Source organism: Lactuca saligna, chromosome 1 (assembly GCF_052625555.1).
Source record: "Lactuca saligna cultivar CGN05327 chromosome 1, ASM5262555v1, whole genome shotgun sequence".
Classification (NCBI taxonomy): Eukaryota; Viridiplantae; Streptophyta; class Magnoliopsida; order Asterales; family Asteraceae; genus Lactuca; species Lactuca saligna.
In genome coordinates, this window is record NC_136417.1 from 134,583,517 (window position 1) to 134,597,109 (window position 13,593).

General features: G+C 35.8%; 2 protein-coding genes across 2 annotated transcripts; both read left to right on the forward strand.

Annotated features, from left to right (window-relative positions):
• The first annotated feature begins 4,353 nt into the window (after positions 1-4,353).
• On the forward strand, positions 4,354-7,393 carry LOC145011545 (uncharacterized). Its single transcript, XM_078970287.1, has 6 exons — positions 4,354-4,569; positions 4,672-5,434; positions 5,516-5,760; positions 5,847-5,951; positions 6,035-6,182; positions 6,507-7,393. Exons 1-6 carry the CDS (start codon positions 4,354-4,356, stop codon positions 7,391-7,393), a joined length of 2,364 nt encoding a protein of 787 aa, XP_078826413.1.
• A 298-nt stretch (positions 7,394-7,691) lies between these two features.
• LOC145011554 (uncharacterized) lies at positions 7,692-10,016 on the forward strand. Its single transcript, XM_078970296.1, has 5 exons — positions 7,692-9,127; positions 9,198-9,203; positions 9,305-9,587; positions 9,694-9,891; positions 9,984-10,016. Exons 1-5 carry the CDS (start codon positions 7,692-7,694, stop codon positions 10,014-10,016), a joined length of 1,956 nt encoding a protein of 651 aa, XP_078826422.1.
• Positions 10,017-13,593: the final 3,577 nt, after the last annotated feature.

Here is a 13,593-nt window from a genome sequence, read left to right on the forward strand (position 1 = left end):
AAGTTGGTGAGTTCACAAGAAGTTTATTTGAGTAATTGTATGCCATTTGAAAAGTCTGCGTTTGATTTCATAAAATTCGATATCTTCTTAAGAATGATGTTGTAAAACCGTAGTTATAAAGTGAATGTATTTGAACCAGGAAAATCCTATATTTTCCTATAAGTGAGATGCAGTATTAAATGACCAAGACTGTAAACCTGTAAGAAAATATGTCATGCTAAAAATTGATGATGCATAGTTTTATAATTAAATAAAACTAGTTAAGAAAGTGTTTATCCTAAATTCTGAAAATGCCGATAATACCCTATGGTATAGTTATTACCCTTCAAGCATGATACAGTTAAAAACTAAGGTATTCGATAGGAGCATTACTTTATTCATCGGTTATTTTTTCCGCGGTGCGAGTCTCTCATAACCATGCTACGGAGTACCAATGTCGACATTTGTCACCCTAATGATGGACTGTAGCTAACAGTCAGGGTGCGGGATTGTCAGCCCCGTATAGATCTATACACAAATTCGCGCTCTCCCTCCAGGATATTCTGGTTATAGATGAGGGCTACCTTTGATACTAAGCAAAGCCATATGTCTCACATGATTGCTAATAAGTTCACGGGTAATACTATGAAAATCGCTTGAATGAAAGTTTTAGTCCTTGATATGATGAATGTATACTTATAAATAAAACATATTTTCTTATTTATAAAATGCATTGTAACCCCAGAGGGTAAAGTAGTGTTTGTGAAGTATTTTTCATAATAACGACTTTAAATGATAGTTAAAACAATAGTATGAAATGAATAGCAAAAGATAGATGTTTTCACACGATAATAACCGGGTGTTTACTTGAATTCCCACCCCCTAAAAGTATTTAAAAGGCATTTAAAACATATTTAAAGTGTGTTTGTAGGGGTATGAACTCGTGTGGTTGTTTGAAGAAAGTGAGATAGAAATCGAGCAGAACTTCGACTGGAGAAAGCTGATTTCTCACGATTCTTGGGAATCTCGGGAGCGTAAAACTTCCTTCCGAACTTAGATATGAAAACCGGGATGTTGGGATGGCTTTGAGGGGTTAAACACAGAGCAAAATCATGAGAAAGGGAAGAAATGAGCAAATTTGCCTGGAACCCTCGCACCCCTTATATAGTGGTTGAACTGCCTCGGTACGTTGGGCGTACGAGGTTACGCGGGTCGTAGCGGATGTCATTGCTTACGCACTTCGGATAGGAGGGCTTATGTCCGATGGGAGAGCCTGTTGGCCGATGGGACGAGGCCCCCATCCTCTGGTACTCGAAGCGTAACACACTACGCGGGGCGTAACTGAATTTCCAAACTTCTAAATTACGTAACTTTTGCGTACGAGCTCCGTTTTTCGTATTCTTTATATCTAAGCGTAGGTGAGAATGTACTCTACAACTTTCATTTAGACTTTGTCGGCTATTTTTGAATTTATTTTTAATTATATATTTTTAATTGGACGGGACATGAAAAGTCCGTTAAAAATCCATAACTTCTTCATCCGATGTCCGTTTTTGTCAGACTTTTTACCGTTGTGCTACTATTGACGAGATCTTCGATTATCGTGTAGGTTGTGTCGGCTACAAATCACTCGATCACTATTTTGAGTTTTTAGCTGTCTACTACCACGTCAGTAATTAGAAAAATCATAACTTCCTCATACGAAGTCAAATTTGGGCTTTCTCTTTATGCGCGTTCATGTCTCAACATAATTTACGACTTTTGTTTAGATACCTAAGGCTAAAAAGTGTTTTATTGAAACTTCATGTTTTTACGATTAACAGTGTTTTACCGGTTTTGCTGCGGATCTTCGATTGGTCATAACTTCTTCGTTATAACTCGGATTTAAGTGTTCTTTATATGTTTTGAAAACCTTGTTACGATATCTACTGCTTTATTCAACCCAAATAAGTTTTTAGAAAAGTTAGATTTTTAACGTAAGTTGGACTGGTGTTACATTATATTGTCTCGAAATATCGGGTTGTCACAAAAGCTTTGCTAAATTGCATAGAATTCTATTGTGGAACTCAAGAATCAAACAATGCTCATCAAAGGTTGCTTAAATTGAATAAACTTCAATTGTGGAACTCAAGAATTAAACGATGCTCATCAAAGCTTTGCTAAATTGCATAGACTTCTAATGTGGAACTCCAGAATGAAACAATGCTCATCAAAGCTTTGCTTAAATTGCATAGACTTCTATTGTGGAACTCAAGAATTAATCAATGCTCATCCAAGCTTTGCTAAATTGCAAAGACTACTTCTATTGTGGAACTCAAGAATTAAAAAATGCTCATTAGAGCTCGGCTAAATTGCAAAGACAACTTCTATTGTGGAACTCAAGAATTAAAAAATGCTCATCAAAGCTTTCCTTAAAGTGCACACACTTCAATTGTGGAACTCAAGAATTAAACAATGCTCATTAAATCTTTGATAAATTGCAAAGACTACTTCTATTGTGGAACTCAAGAATTAAACAATGCTGGGCAATAGCTGTGGAGAGATTATGGATTCCCTGATGAGGACTTTGAAGGATGTAAAAGACAAGGATTGCGACAGGAGCTTTGGGACTAATTGTCGTGAGGGGCTTTCCTGTTTTCTCTTTGATGTTATGTTTATTTGTGGTTTAGTTTATTGGGATTTCCTTGTTTTTTGTGGTTTGTGGGTTTTGAACTTGAGGGTTTTTTTCTTCAAGGTTAGCTTATGGACTGAGGGTTTTTTTAAGGGCCTTACCCCTTGCTTTGGTTTCTTTATCTTTTGGAGGTTTGGTTGGAGCAAGGGATGAAGTTACCTTTTTTCCCTCTTTCAATAAGTTTATGGGCTACCTTTAAGGATTTTAGGGTGTTTTGGGGTTGTGAGTGGTTATTGCTTCTTATTAGGAAATGGTTTGGTAGTTGGTTATGGATAGGATGGTTATATTTGTATTTTGTTTGATGTTTTGTTCCTTGTATTCTTTTATTCTTTTTAATAAAGTTTGCTGAGCTTTGGCTCTTTCAAAAAAAAAAAAAGAATTAAACAATGCTCATCAACGCTTTGCTAAATTGCATAGACTTCTAATGTGGAACCCAAGAATGAAACAGTGGTCATGAAAGCTTTGCTAAATTGCATAGACTTCTATTGTGGAACTCAAGAATCAAACAATGCTCATCAAAGCTTTGCTTAAATTGCATAGACTTCAAATGTGGAACTCAAGAATTAAGCGATGCTCATCAAAGCTTTGCTAAATTGCATAGACTTCTATTGTGGAACTCAAGTATTAAACAATGCTCTCTCTTCCCATGATTCTCTCTGTCGGTGGTGCGATCTAGTTTTTGGTTCATCGGTGCTGCTTTTTCGATGAATTTCTTTTCTCGGTGAAGCAATTTCTCTTCTGATTCTGTTGTCCTAATGGGTGCTTCATCCAAAGCGGATCGAGTGAAGGAAGTGAATGTTAAACCTCCGGATAAAAGTGCTACTGTCCTGTATGTTAGGACTGAAGTGAATGTGAATGAGTTGGTTCCTCCTGGGGTAATTGATCAAACTTCAGCTACGATTTATAAAGCTCGTCGTAAGCCAAGTGTTTCTGGAGCTGTTGCATTAGGGATCGGTAAAGCTGAATGGAAAATGGAGGGGAAAGCTTTCAGAGTTAAGAATAGAGTTCGGAAGTTGGTGGATGGGTTATCTCCGATGGATGCTGAGGATTATGACTATGAAGAAGGTTATGAAGAGGTTTCGGGAGATGATTTGGAATCTGTATCAACCTGGGATTCAGATTCTAACATTTCTATTCCTGGATCTGAGAGCAAAATGAAGGAATTGAAGTATGGAACTGCTGGGGAGGTGAAAAATGATGGAGATCAAGTTGTATCTATTCCTTCAGGTAACACTACTAATTTGATGAAAAATTGGGATGGGTCGAAATTGAGTAATGTTTTACAGGATCCTAATTTGGAATTGAAGAATGTTACAAGTGAAATGATTAGGGTGAATCCTAACATTGAGGTGATTGATGTCAATAAACATGATAGTTCTAAGTTGGTTGAAAATGAAGTTGTGAAGTCTAAAGCTGATGGGGATAAAATTATTATCAGTAATGAAGAATTTATTCTGGGGATTGGCTTTCAATTTCTTAGTGATCTGAAGGTGGAGAAGTCTGTGGGGAAGGATTTAGATAGTGAGAAGAATCAGGAAATGGATGTCGATATGTCAAATTTGGAAAAGAAAGTGAAGGAGATAGAAAGTAATACTGATGATGATGATTCTTCTGAAGAGGAAGGGGAAAATGATTCAAGTGAGGATGATGCTAGTGTGGATGAGGAAATTGAGATAGAATAAGAGGTTAATGCTATGAGTAATATGGAAACTAGTTGCAAAGAGAAGTCAGGTACTGCTATTAATAGCATTAATTTGCTTCCTTCTATTTTGGGAGATGCTAAGAATAGCAATAAGGTGGAAGGTGGAATGCATGGGAATTTGTTGAACTCTTATACAGGTGTGTTAAAGGGTAATAGGCATAAGGGTAAGATTGATGTTAGATTCATTCCAGGGGAAAATGGTGAAGAGGATGGACCTGTAATTATTCCAATTGAGAATCTAAAGAATGCAAGTATTCCTTTTACTAATACTCTTTATGGATATATGATTGATAAGAAGTTGGCGTTTCCTGTGATTTAGAAAGAAGTTAGAAGGTTGTGGAAGAATGTGGGTCTGGAAGAGGTTTTCATGAACAACAAAGGATTTTTCTTTTTTAAATTCAGTGATGAGCAGGGGATGTTGTCTATTTTGGAGGGCATTCCTTGGTTAATGTTTAATAATATGCCACTATTTCATCAAAGGTGGAGGCCAAGTTTGACATTAACCAAGAACAAGCATGATAAAATCCCGGTTTGGATTAAAATATTTGACTTGCTTTTGGAAGTATGGAGTGCTGAAAATTTATGTAGAATTGCTAGTAAGATAGGAATTCCTTTGGCTTTTGATTCTTTTACGGAGGAAATGTGTTTGGAACATAAAGGAAGGAATGCTTATGCTAGAATTCTTGTTGAAATGGCAGCTGGGAAGGAATGGAGAAAGAAGATTGATATTTCTACATGGGATTTTGTTTCTAATTCTGCTGTGATACAAAGTTTTGATGTTGAATATGCTTGGATTCCTTCTAGATGTAATCATTGTAAAGTTTATGGGCATATGGATAAAGTTTGTGCTGCTACTATGAATGTTAAGAAAGAGGCTAGAAATGAGGATGTGAGAAACTTAAAAAACAATAAAGGGAAGGAAGTTGTTAATGGGGATGGATTCACAGAAGTTAAATATAAGAAGGTGATAGGTAGCAATAATGGTGAAGGCACTAGCAAGGCTCAGGAGGGTTATAATCAATTGAATAGTCTGAAGAATAATGGAAAGAATGGGAATTGGAGAAGGGGTAATTATTCAAAAGGTAATAATGGGAATAGAGGTGGAAATGGTAAAGGGCAAAATTGAAATTGGAGCAATAAAGGAGTAAGTCATTGGAATTTAGAAAACAACATAAATTATGAGAAGTTTGTTAATGGGCAGGATTTGATTGGTAGTCAGGGGTTGAAGAAGAATAATATGCAGGAGTATGTAATTAAAAAGGATAATAAGAGAGAGGAGGGCAATCACAGTCTTGTTAGTGTGACAAAAACAGGAGAAGGATTTAACAATAAAAACAGTTTTGAAATTTTGGGAGAGATTGAAGAGGAAGCTTTGGATAAAATGGAAGAGGATGCTAAGATTGAGAAGGTAGTAGTTATTCATCAAAATGAAGATTGTGGTAGTGCTGAAATTCTAATGAAAGTAAGAATAATAAAATGATTTCATCAATTAAGGGAGAGGGGAAGAAAAAAGGAAATGAAAGTAATAAAATAAAGAAAGACAGGATGGTATCGGATAACAATAGCAACAAGATGGGGAGTTCTCAGGCATTTGAGGAGGTAAATGCCAAAAATTCTATTATTTCCCAATGATGTCTATAGGTGCTTGGAATGTTAGGGGCTTAAATAAATCTGTCAAGCAGAAGGAGGTTATTGATGTTATTAGGAGTAATAACCTTGGTATTTGTGTTGTGGTAGAATCTCATGTCAAAGTCTTAAATCTCAAGAGTGTTTGTGCTAAGACTTTTGGGCAATGGGATTGGGTTTCTAATAATTATAGCTGTGAGGCTGGTACTAGAATAATAGTGGGGTGGAATCCTAGACTTGTTGATGTGATGATGATTTCTCAATCAAAGTAGGTTATCCACTGTTATGTTAAAGTTTGTGATTCTGATGTTGGCATGTATTTGTCTTTTATATATGCTGCTTCAAATTACCTTGATAGAAGATTGCTTTGGGATAATTTGAAGAAACATAGCTTGGTTGTTAAGAAGGAAGCTTAGGGTTTATTAGGTGATTTTAATGTTGCTTTAAAACCATCGGAATATTCTGAAGGCTGTTTTAAAACTCCCAAAGGAGTTAAAGATTTTGTTGATTGTTTAAATTTTATTGAAGTGGAGGACCTGAATTCTTATGGGTTTCAGTTTACATGGAACAAAACTCCTGCTGGGAATAAGGGTCTTTTGAAGAAGATTGATAGAGTTATGGTCAACTTGAAATTTATTTTGGATCATCCTCTTACCCATGCTGTTTTTAAACCATATCGAAATTCGGATCATTGTCCAGCTATTTTAAATTTACCTGTTGATAAAGTGAAATGGAAGCCTTCTTTTAGATTTGCTAATTTCATTTCTGAGAAGGAGGAGTTTTTACCTTTGGTTAAGGAGGTTTGGGATATTAATATTGATGGATTCTTTATGTTTAAAGTGACTCAAAAAATGAAGATTCTCAAAAAACATTGCAGGGAGCTGTGTAATAAATATTGGGGTTCTGGGAAAAGAATTCAGAAGTTAAGAAAAGAGTTGGAATGCAAACAACAAGAAATTGATAGTAATCCTTTTGATTGCAAAATTAGGGAAGAGCATGCTAAAATTCTCTTTGATTTTAATGTTGCTTGTAATGATGAAGAAAAACTGCTTGCTCAGCGTGCTAAAATCAATTGGTTACAGGAAGGGGACAATAATTCTAAGTTCTTTCATAGAATTGTGAAAAGCAGGGGTAATAGTAATCGTATTCAGATGGTTCTGAATGAAGATGGAAGATGGGTGAGTGGGAAGGCTATGAAAGATAAGTTTGTTTCTCATATTAATAAGTTCTTGGGTTGTAAGGAAGATACTGATCTGTCGGGATTAAATGATGATTTTTTTCCTAAAAAATTGGATAGTAGGAAGGCTGTTAATATGATTAGAGTGGTTACTGATGAAGAAATCAAAGCTGCGATGTTTGATATTAATGACAATCGTGCCCCTGTCCCTGATGGGTATTCTTCAAAAAAAATTTAAAAGTTCTTGGAGCATTGTTGGACCAGAGGTGTGTAAGGCTGTTAGAGAATTTTTTTGGACTTGAAAATTGTTGATGGGGATCAATGCTACGAGAATAGTTCTAGTTCCTAAAATGGAGGTTCCAAGGAAAGTTTCTAATTTTAGGCCTATAGCTTGCTGTAATACTTTTTAATAGTGTATCAGTAAGATTTTAGTAAACATGATCAGAAATTGTTTGGGTGATATTGTAAGTAATAATCAATCAGCTTTCATTCCTGGTAGATCTATTTTGGACAATATTCTCCTTACTTAGGAGCTGATGGTGGGGTACAAAAAAAAGAGGGGAGCTCCTAAATGTACGATAAAGATTGATATACAAAAGGCTTATGATACGGTGGATTGGAGTTTTATAAATAGAATTTTGCAGGGTTTTGGGTTTCATCCAATCATGGTTAAATGGATTATGGCTTGTGTTTCTTCCCCGTGGTTCATGCTTAATTTTAATGGTGAAGATCATGGGTATTTTGAAGGAAAGAGAGGTCTTAGGCAGGGAGATCCTTTATCTCCTTACATATTTACTATAGTTATGGAGGTGTTTAATATCATTATTGGTAAGCTTATTGAAGAATCCCAGAATTTCATATTCCATAGTAAGTGTTTGGTCCTTAATATTTCCCATTTATGCTTTGCTAATGATATGTTGGTTTTCTCTTATGGTAATGGGAACTCGGTCAGAATTATAAGGGATGCCCTTGATGAATTCAAAAAGGTTTCAAGGCTGAAGGTGAGTATGGAAAAAAGTCAGATTTATTTCAGTTGTGTTAAGCCTAATATGAGAAGGATTATCTTAGGCATCCTTCCTTTTGAAGTTGGGAGATTTCCGTTTAAATATTTGGGTGTTCCTATGTGTGTTACTAAGTTGTTTGAAAGAGATTGTAAAAAGTTGATTGAAAAGATTAAGATGAGAATTTTCAATTGGAAAAGTAAGACCTTATCATTTGCTGGCAGGTTGCAACTCATTAACTCGGTCTTAACTTCTATTCATGTTTATTGGGCTTCGATCTTTAAAATTCCCATTGCTACTATTAATGAGATTGAAAAGATGTGTAGAAGTTTCTTATGGGCTAATGGTGAGATAGTCAAAGGGAAAGCTATAGTCAAGTGGCATGATATCTGCAAGCCTAAGGAGTATGGTGGGCTAGGAATCAAAAATTTAAGGAGATGGAATGTTGCTTTACTTGCTAAACATATTTGGAATGTGATTAATAACAAAAATTCTCTGTGGGTGCAGTGGGTGAGAATCAATTATATAGGCAGCAGGAATTTTTGGGATATTTTACAGAAAAAGAGTATGAGTTGGACATGGAAGAGGTTTTTGGAGATAAGGAAAACTGTTAGGCCTCATGTTGTTTCGTGTGTTGGAAATGGGAGGAATACTTCTTTATGGCATGATTGGTGGCACCCAATTGGTATTCTTTGTACTATTATTCCTAGAAGAGATTGGGTTAGTAATGGGCTTAGTGATTCATCTTTAGTCTGTGAAGTTCTTGATTTTGATACTTATTCCTGGCCGATTGAATGGGTTAATATTTTCCCTGGATTGAAAGAAGCTCCCATGTTTTGCATTGATTCTAATATGAATGATGTTGTTGGATGGAGGGATAAGAAGGGTATTTGTAGGAAATTTTCATGTAAACAGGTGTGGAGCGATTTAAATAACTTTGGAAACATAGTTCCTTGGCATGATATTGTTTGGTACAGCAATTGCATTCCTCGAAATTCTTTTATATTGTGGATTGCTATTCTGAATAGATTAAAAACGCAGGATCGGGTTAGAGGCTAGGAAGTGGCTGGGAAATTGTTGTGTCCGTTCTGTGATACTGTTCCTGATTCGCATAATCATTTATTCTTTAATTGTGATTATACCTCCAGAATATGGAGGTTTTTCTGCAATAAGGTGGGGTTTAATTTGTTGACTGATGAATGGAATGATCTAATCTTAAAGTTAAGCAGTTTGCTTAATTTGAAGACTGGTGAGAATTTCATCATCAAATGTATGATTGCTAGTTCTGTTTCTCATATTCAGAGGGAGATAAACTCTAGACTTTTTAACTCTAGAAGAAATTCGGTTGAGGGGGTTATAGCTAGTATTGAAAATGAGATTCGTTTAAAGCTGCTGGGTTTAAGGAAAAGGGCTAAAATGGTCAATAATAAGGTTTATATGATCTGGGGTATTTCGGGAATAAAGAATGATAAATAATGGAGGTCTTTTCTGGTTTAACATGTTGGTGATTGATTGTTTTTGGTTTTGGGTTTGGCAGTGGTGGCAGATTAAAAAGGAGGATATTATTGCTGGAATTTGGTGGGGGTATTTTTGGAATAAGTGCTTATACAAAGGAATTGATGGAATATGTTACTGGTTGGAGAGTTTACTCTCTAATCATGTGACTTGCACCTATGGGATTTTCTGTTTGGATATGATCTTAATTGAGATTACCCAAAGAGAGAATCCTAGACATGTGATTGATGCCATGTCTAGTATGAAACTTATTCTGACTCACTGGTGGTTTGCTGTTATTTTGTTATGTTTCATTTTGTGTTTGTGGTGCAGAAAGGTGTTGGATTGGATGGTGGTGGGCAATAGCTGTAAGAAGATTGTGGATTCCCTGATGAAGACTATGAGGAGGATGGAGAATATGGATAGTGGCAGGAAATTTGGGAAAAGTTTTTTCGAGGGTTTTCTTTTTTTTTTTTGTTATTTCTGTTTTGAGTTGTTTAGTTGTGTTACCTTTTATTGGTTTTACCTTGTGTATTGTGTTATGTGAGTTATGGGTTTGAGATGTTTTTTTCTTAAAGGTTAGCTTATGGACTGAGGGTTTTTTTAAGGGCCTTACCCCTTGCTAAAATTACATAGACTTCTATTGTGTATTGTGTATTGTGTAATGTGGAACTCAAGAATCAAACAATGCTCATCAAAGCTTTGCTAATATTTACATAGACTTCTATTGTGGAACTCAAGAACTAAACAATGCTTATCAAAGCTTTGCTAATTGCAAAGACTATTTCTATTGTGTAACTCAAAAATTAAACAATGCTCATCAAAGCGTTGATCAATTGCATAGACTTCTAATATGGAACTCAAGAATGAAACAATGCTCATCAAAGCATTGCTTAAATTGCATAGACTTCTATTGTGGAACTCAAGAATTAAAAAATACTCATCAAAGCTTTGCTAAATAGCATAGACTTCTAATGTGGAACCCAAGAACGAAACAATGCTCACGAAAGCTTTGCTAAATTGCATAGACTTCTATTAGGGAACTCAAGAATTGAAGAATGCTCAGCAAAGCTTTGCTAAATTGCATAGACTTATAATGTGGAACCCAAGAATGAAACAATGCTCATGAAAGCTTTGGTAAATTTCATAGACTTCTATTGTGGAACTCATGAGTGAAACAATGCTCATCAAAGCTTTGCTTAAATTTCATAGACTTCTATTGTGGAACTCAAGAATTAAGCAATGCTCATCAAAGCTTTGCTAAACTGCAAAGACTACTTCCATTGTGGAACTCAAGAATTAAAAAATGCTCGTCAAGCTTTGCTAAATTGCATAGACTTCTAATGTGGAACTCAAAAATGAAACAATGCTCATAAACGCTTTGCTTAAATTGCACACACTTCTATTGTGGAACTCAAGAATTAAACAATACTCATGAAAGCTTTAATAAATTGCAAAGACTACTTCTATTGTGGAACTCAAGAATTAAACAATGCTTATCAATGCTTTGCTAAATTGCATAGACTTCTAATGTGGAACCCAAGAATGAAACAATTCTCATGAAAGTTGTCACACCCCCAAACCAGAACGGCGGAAACATTCGGGGGCGGAGGACATCATGTAAAGTATCTTAATAAATTAATAATAAAGAAAGTGCGCACAACCATCATATACATAATTGAAAAGTTTACTTGATTGTAGTATTACATGTTTGCAAAAATCAATTACATTATGATGTTCAAAAGATTAAACTAACACCTGGGCGTAAGTCTTCAAAAGCAGTTGCTAACCCTGTTTAATGATTTCCCGAGAATACAAGTTATTTCAAAGAAAAAGTGTCAACATTTAAGTTGGTGAGTTCACAAGAAGTTTATTTGAGTAATTGTATGCCATTTGAAATGTCCGCGTTTGATTTCAGAAAATCCGATATCTTCTTAAGAATAATGTTGTAAAACCGTAGTTATAAAGTGAATGTATTTGAACTAGGACAATCCTATATTTTCCTATAAGTGAGATGTAGTCTTAAATGACCAAGACCGTAACATGTAAGCAAATATGTCATGCTAAAAATTGACGATGCATAGTTTTATAATTAAATAAAACTAGTTAAGAAAGTGTTTATCCTGAATTCTGATCATGCCGATAATAACCTATGGTATAGTTATTACCCCCCAAGCATGATTCAGTTAAAAACGAAGGTATTCGATATGAGCATTACTTTATTCATGGTTATTGTTTCCGCGGAGTCTCTCATAACCATGCTACGGAGTACCAATCTCGACATTTGTCACCCCAATGATGGACTGTAGCTAACAGTCAGGGTGCAAGATTGCCAGCCCCGTATAGATCTATACACAAATTCGCGCTCTCCCTCCAGGAGATTCGTGTTATAGATGATGGCTTTCTTTGATACTAAGCAAAGCCATATGCCTCACATGATTGCTAACAACAAGTTCACGAGTAATACTATGAAAATCGCTTGAATGAAAGTTTTAATCCTTGATATGATGAATGTATACTTATAAATTAAAGATATTTTCTTATTTATAAAATGCATTGTAACCCAAGAGGGTAAAGAAGTGTTTGTGAAGTATTTTTCATAATAACGGCGTTAAATGATAGTTAAAACAACAGTATGAAATGCATAGCAAATGATAGATGATTTCACACGATAATAATCAGGTGTTTACTTGTATTCCCCCTAAAAGTATTTAAAAAGCATTTAAAATGTATTTAAAGTGTGTTTGTAGGGGTATGAACTCACCTGGTAGTTTGAAGAAAGTGAGACAAAAATCGAGCAGAACTTCGACTAGAGAAAGCTGATTTCTCGGGATTCTCAGGAATCTTAGGAATCTCGGGAGTGTAAAACTTCCTTCCGAACTTGTATATGAAAACCGGGATGTCGGGATGGCTTCGAGGGGTTAAACGCAGAGCAAAAGCATGAGAAAGGGAAGAAATGCGCAAATTTGTCAGGAACCCTCGCACCCCTTATATAGTGGCTGAATTGCCTCGGTACGCTAGGTGTACGAGGTTACGCGGGGCGTAGCAGACGTCATTGCTTACGCACTTCGGATGGGAGGGCTTCTGTCCGATGGAGAGCCTGTTGGCCGATGGGACGAGGCCCCTATCCTCTGGTACTCGGGGCGTAACACATTACGCGAGGCGTAACTGAATTTCCAAACATCTAAATTACGTAACATTTGCGTATGAGCTCCGTTCTTCGCGTTCTTTATATCCAAGCGTAGGTGAGAATGTACTCTACAACTTTCATTTAGACTCCGTCGGCTATTTTTGAATTTATTTTTAATTATATATTTTAATAGACCGGGACACGAAAAGTCCGTTAAAAATTCATAACCTCTTCATCCGATGTCTGTTTTTGTCAGAGTTTTTACCGTTGTGCTACTATTAACGAGATCTTCGATTCTCGTATAGGTTGTGCCGGCCACAAATCACTCGATTACTGTTTCGAGTTTTTAGTTGTCTACTACCACGTCGGAACTTAGAAAAATCATAACTTCCTCATACGAAGTCAGATTTGGGCGTTCTCTTTATGCACGTTAATGTCTTAAAATAATATACAACTTTTTTTTAGATACCTAAGTCTAAAAAGTGTTTTATTGAAACTTCGCTTTTTTACGATTAACAGTGTTCTACCGGTTTTGCTGCGGATCTTCGATTGGTCATAACTTCTTCGTTATAACTAGGATTTTAGTGTTCTTTATATATTTCGAAAACCTTGTTATGATATGTACTGCTTTACTCAACCCAAATAAGTTTTTAGAAAACTTAGATTTTTGTCCTATGTTGGACTGGTGTTACATTATATTGTCTCGAAATATCGGGTTGTCACACCATCCCCCCGTTAGAGGGAATTTCATCCCGAAATTATTTGCAAGGTAAGTGTTTAAGGTCTAGGGAAAAGATGCGGGTACTTTTGTTG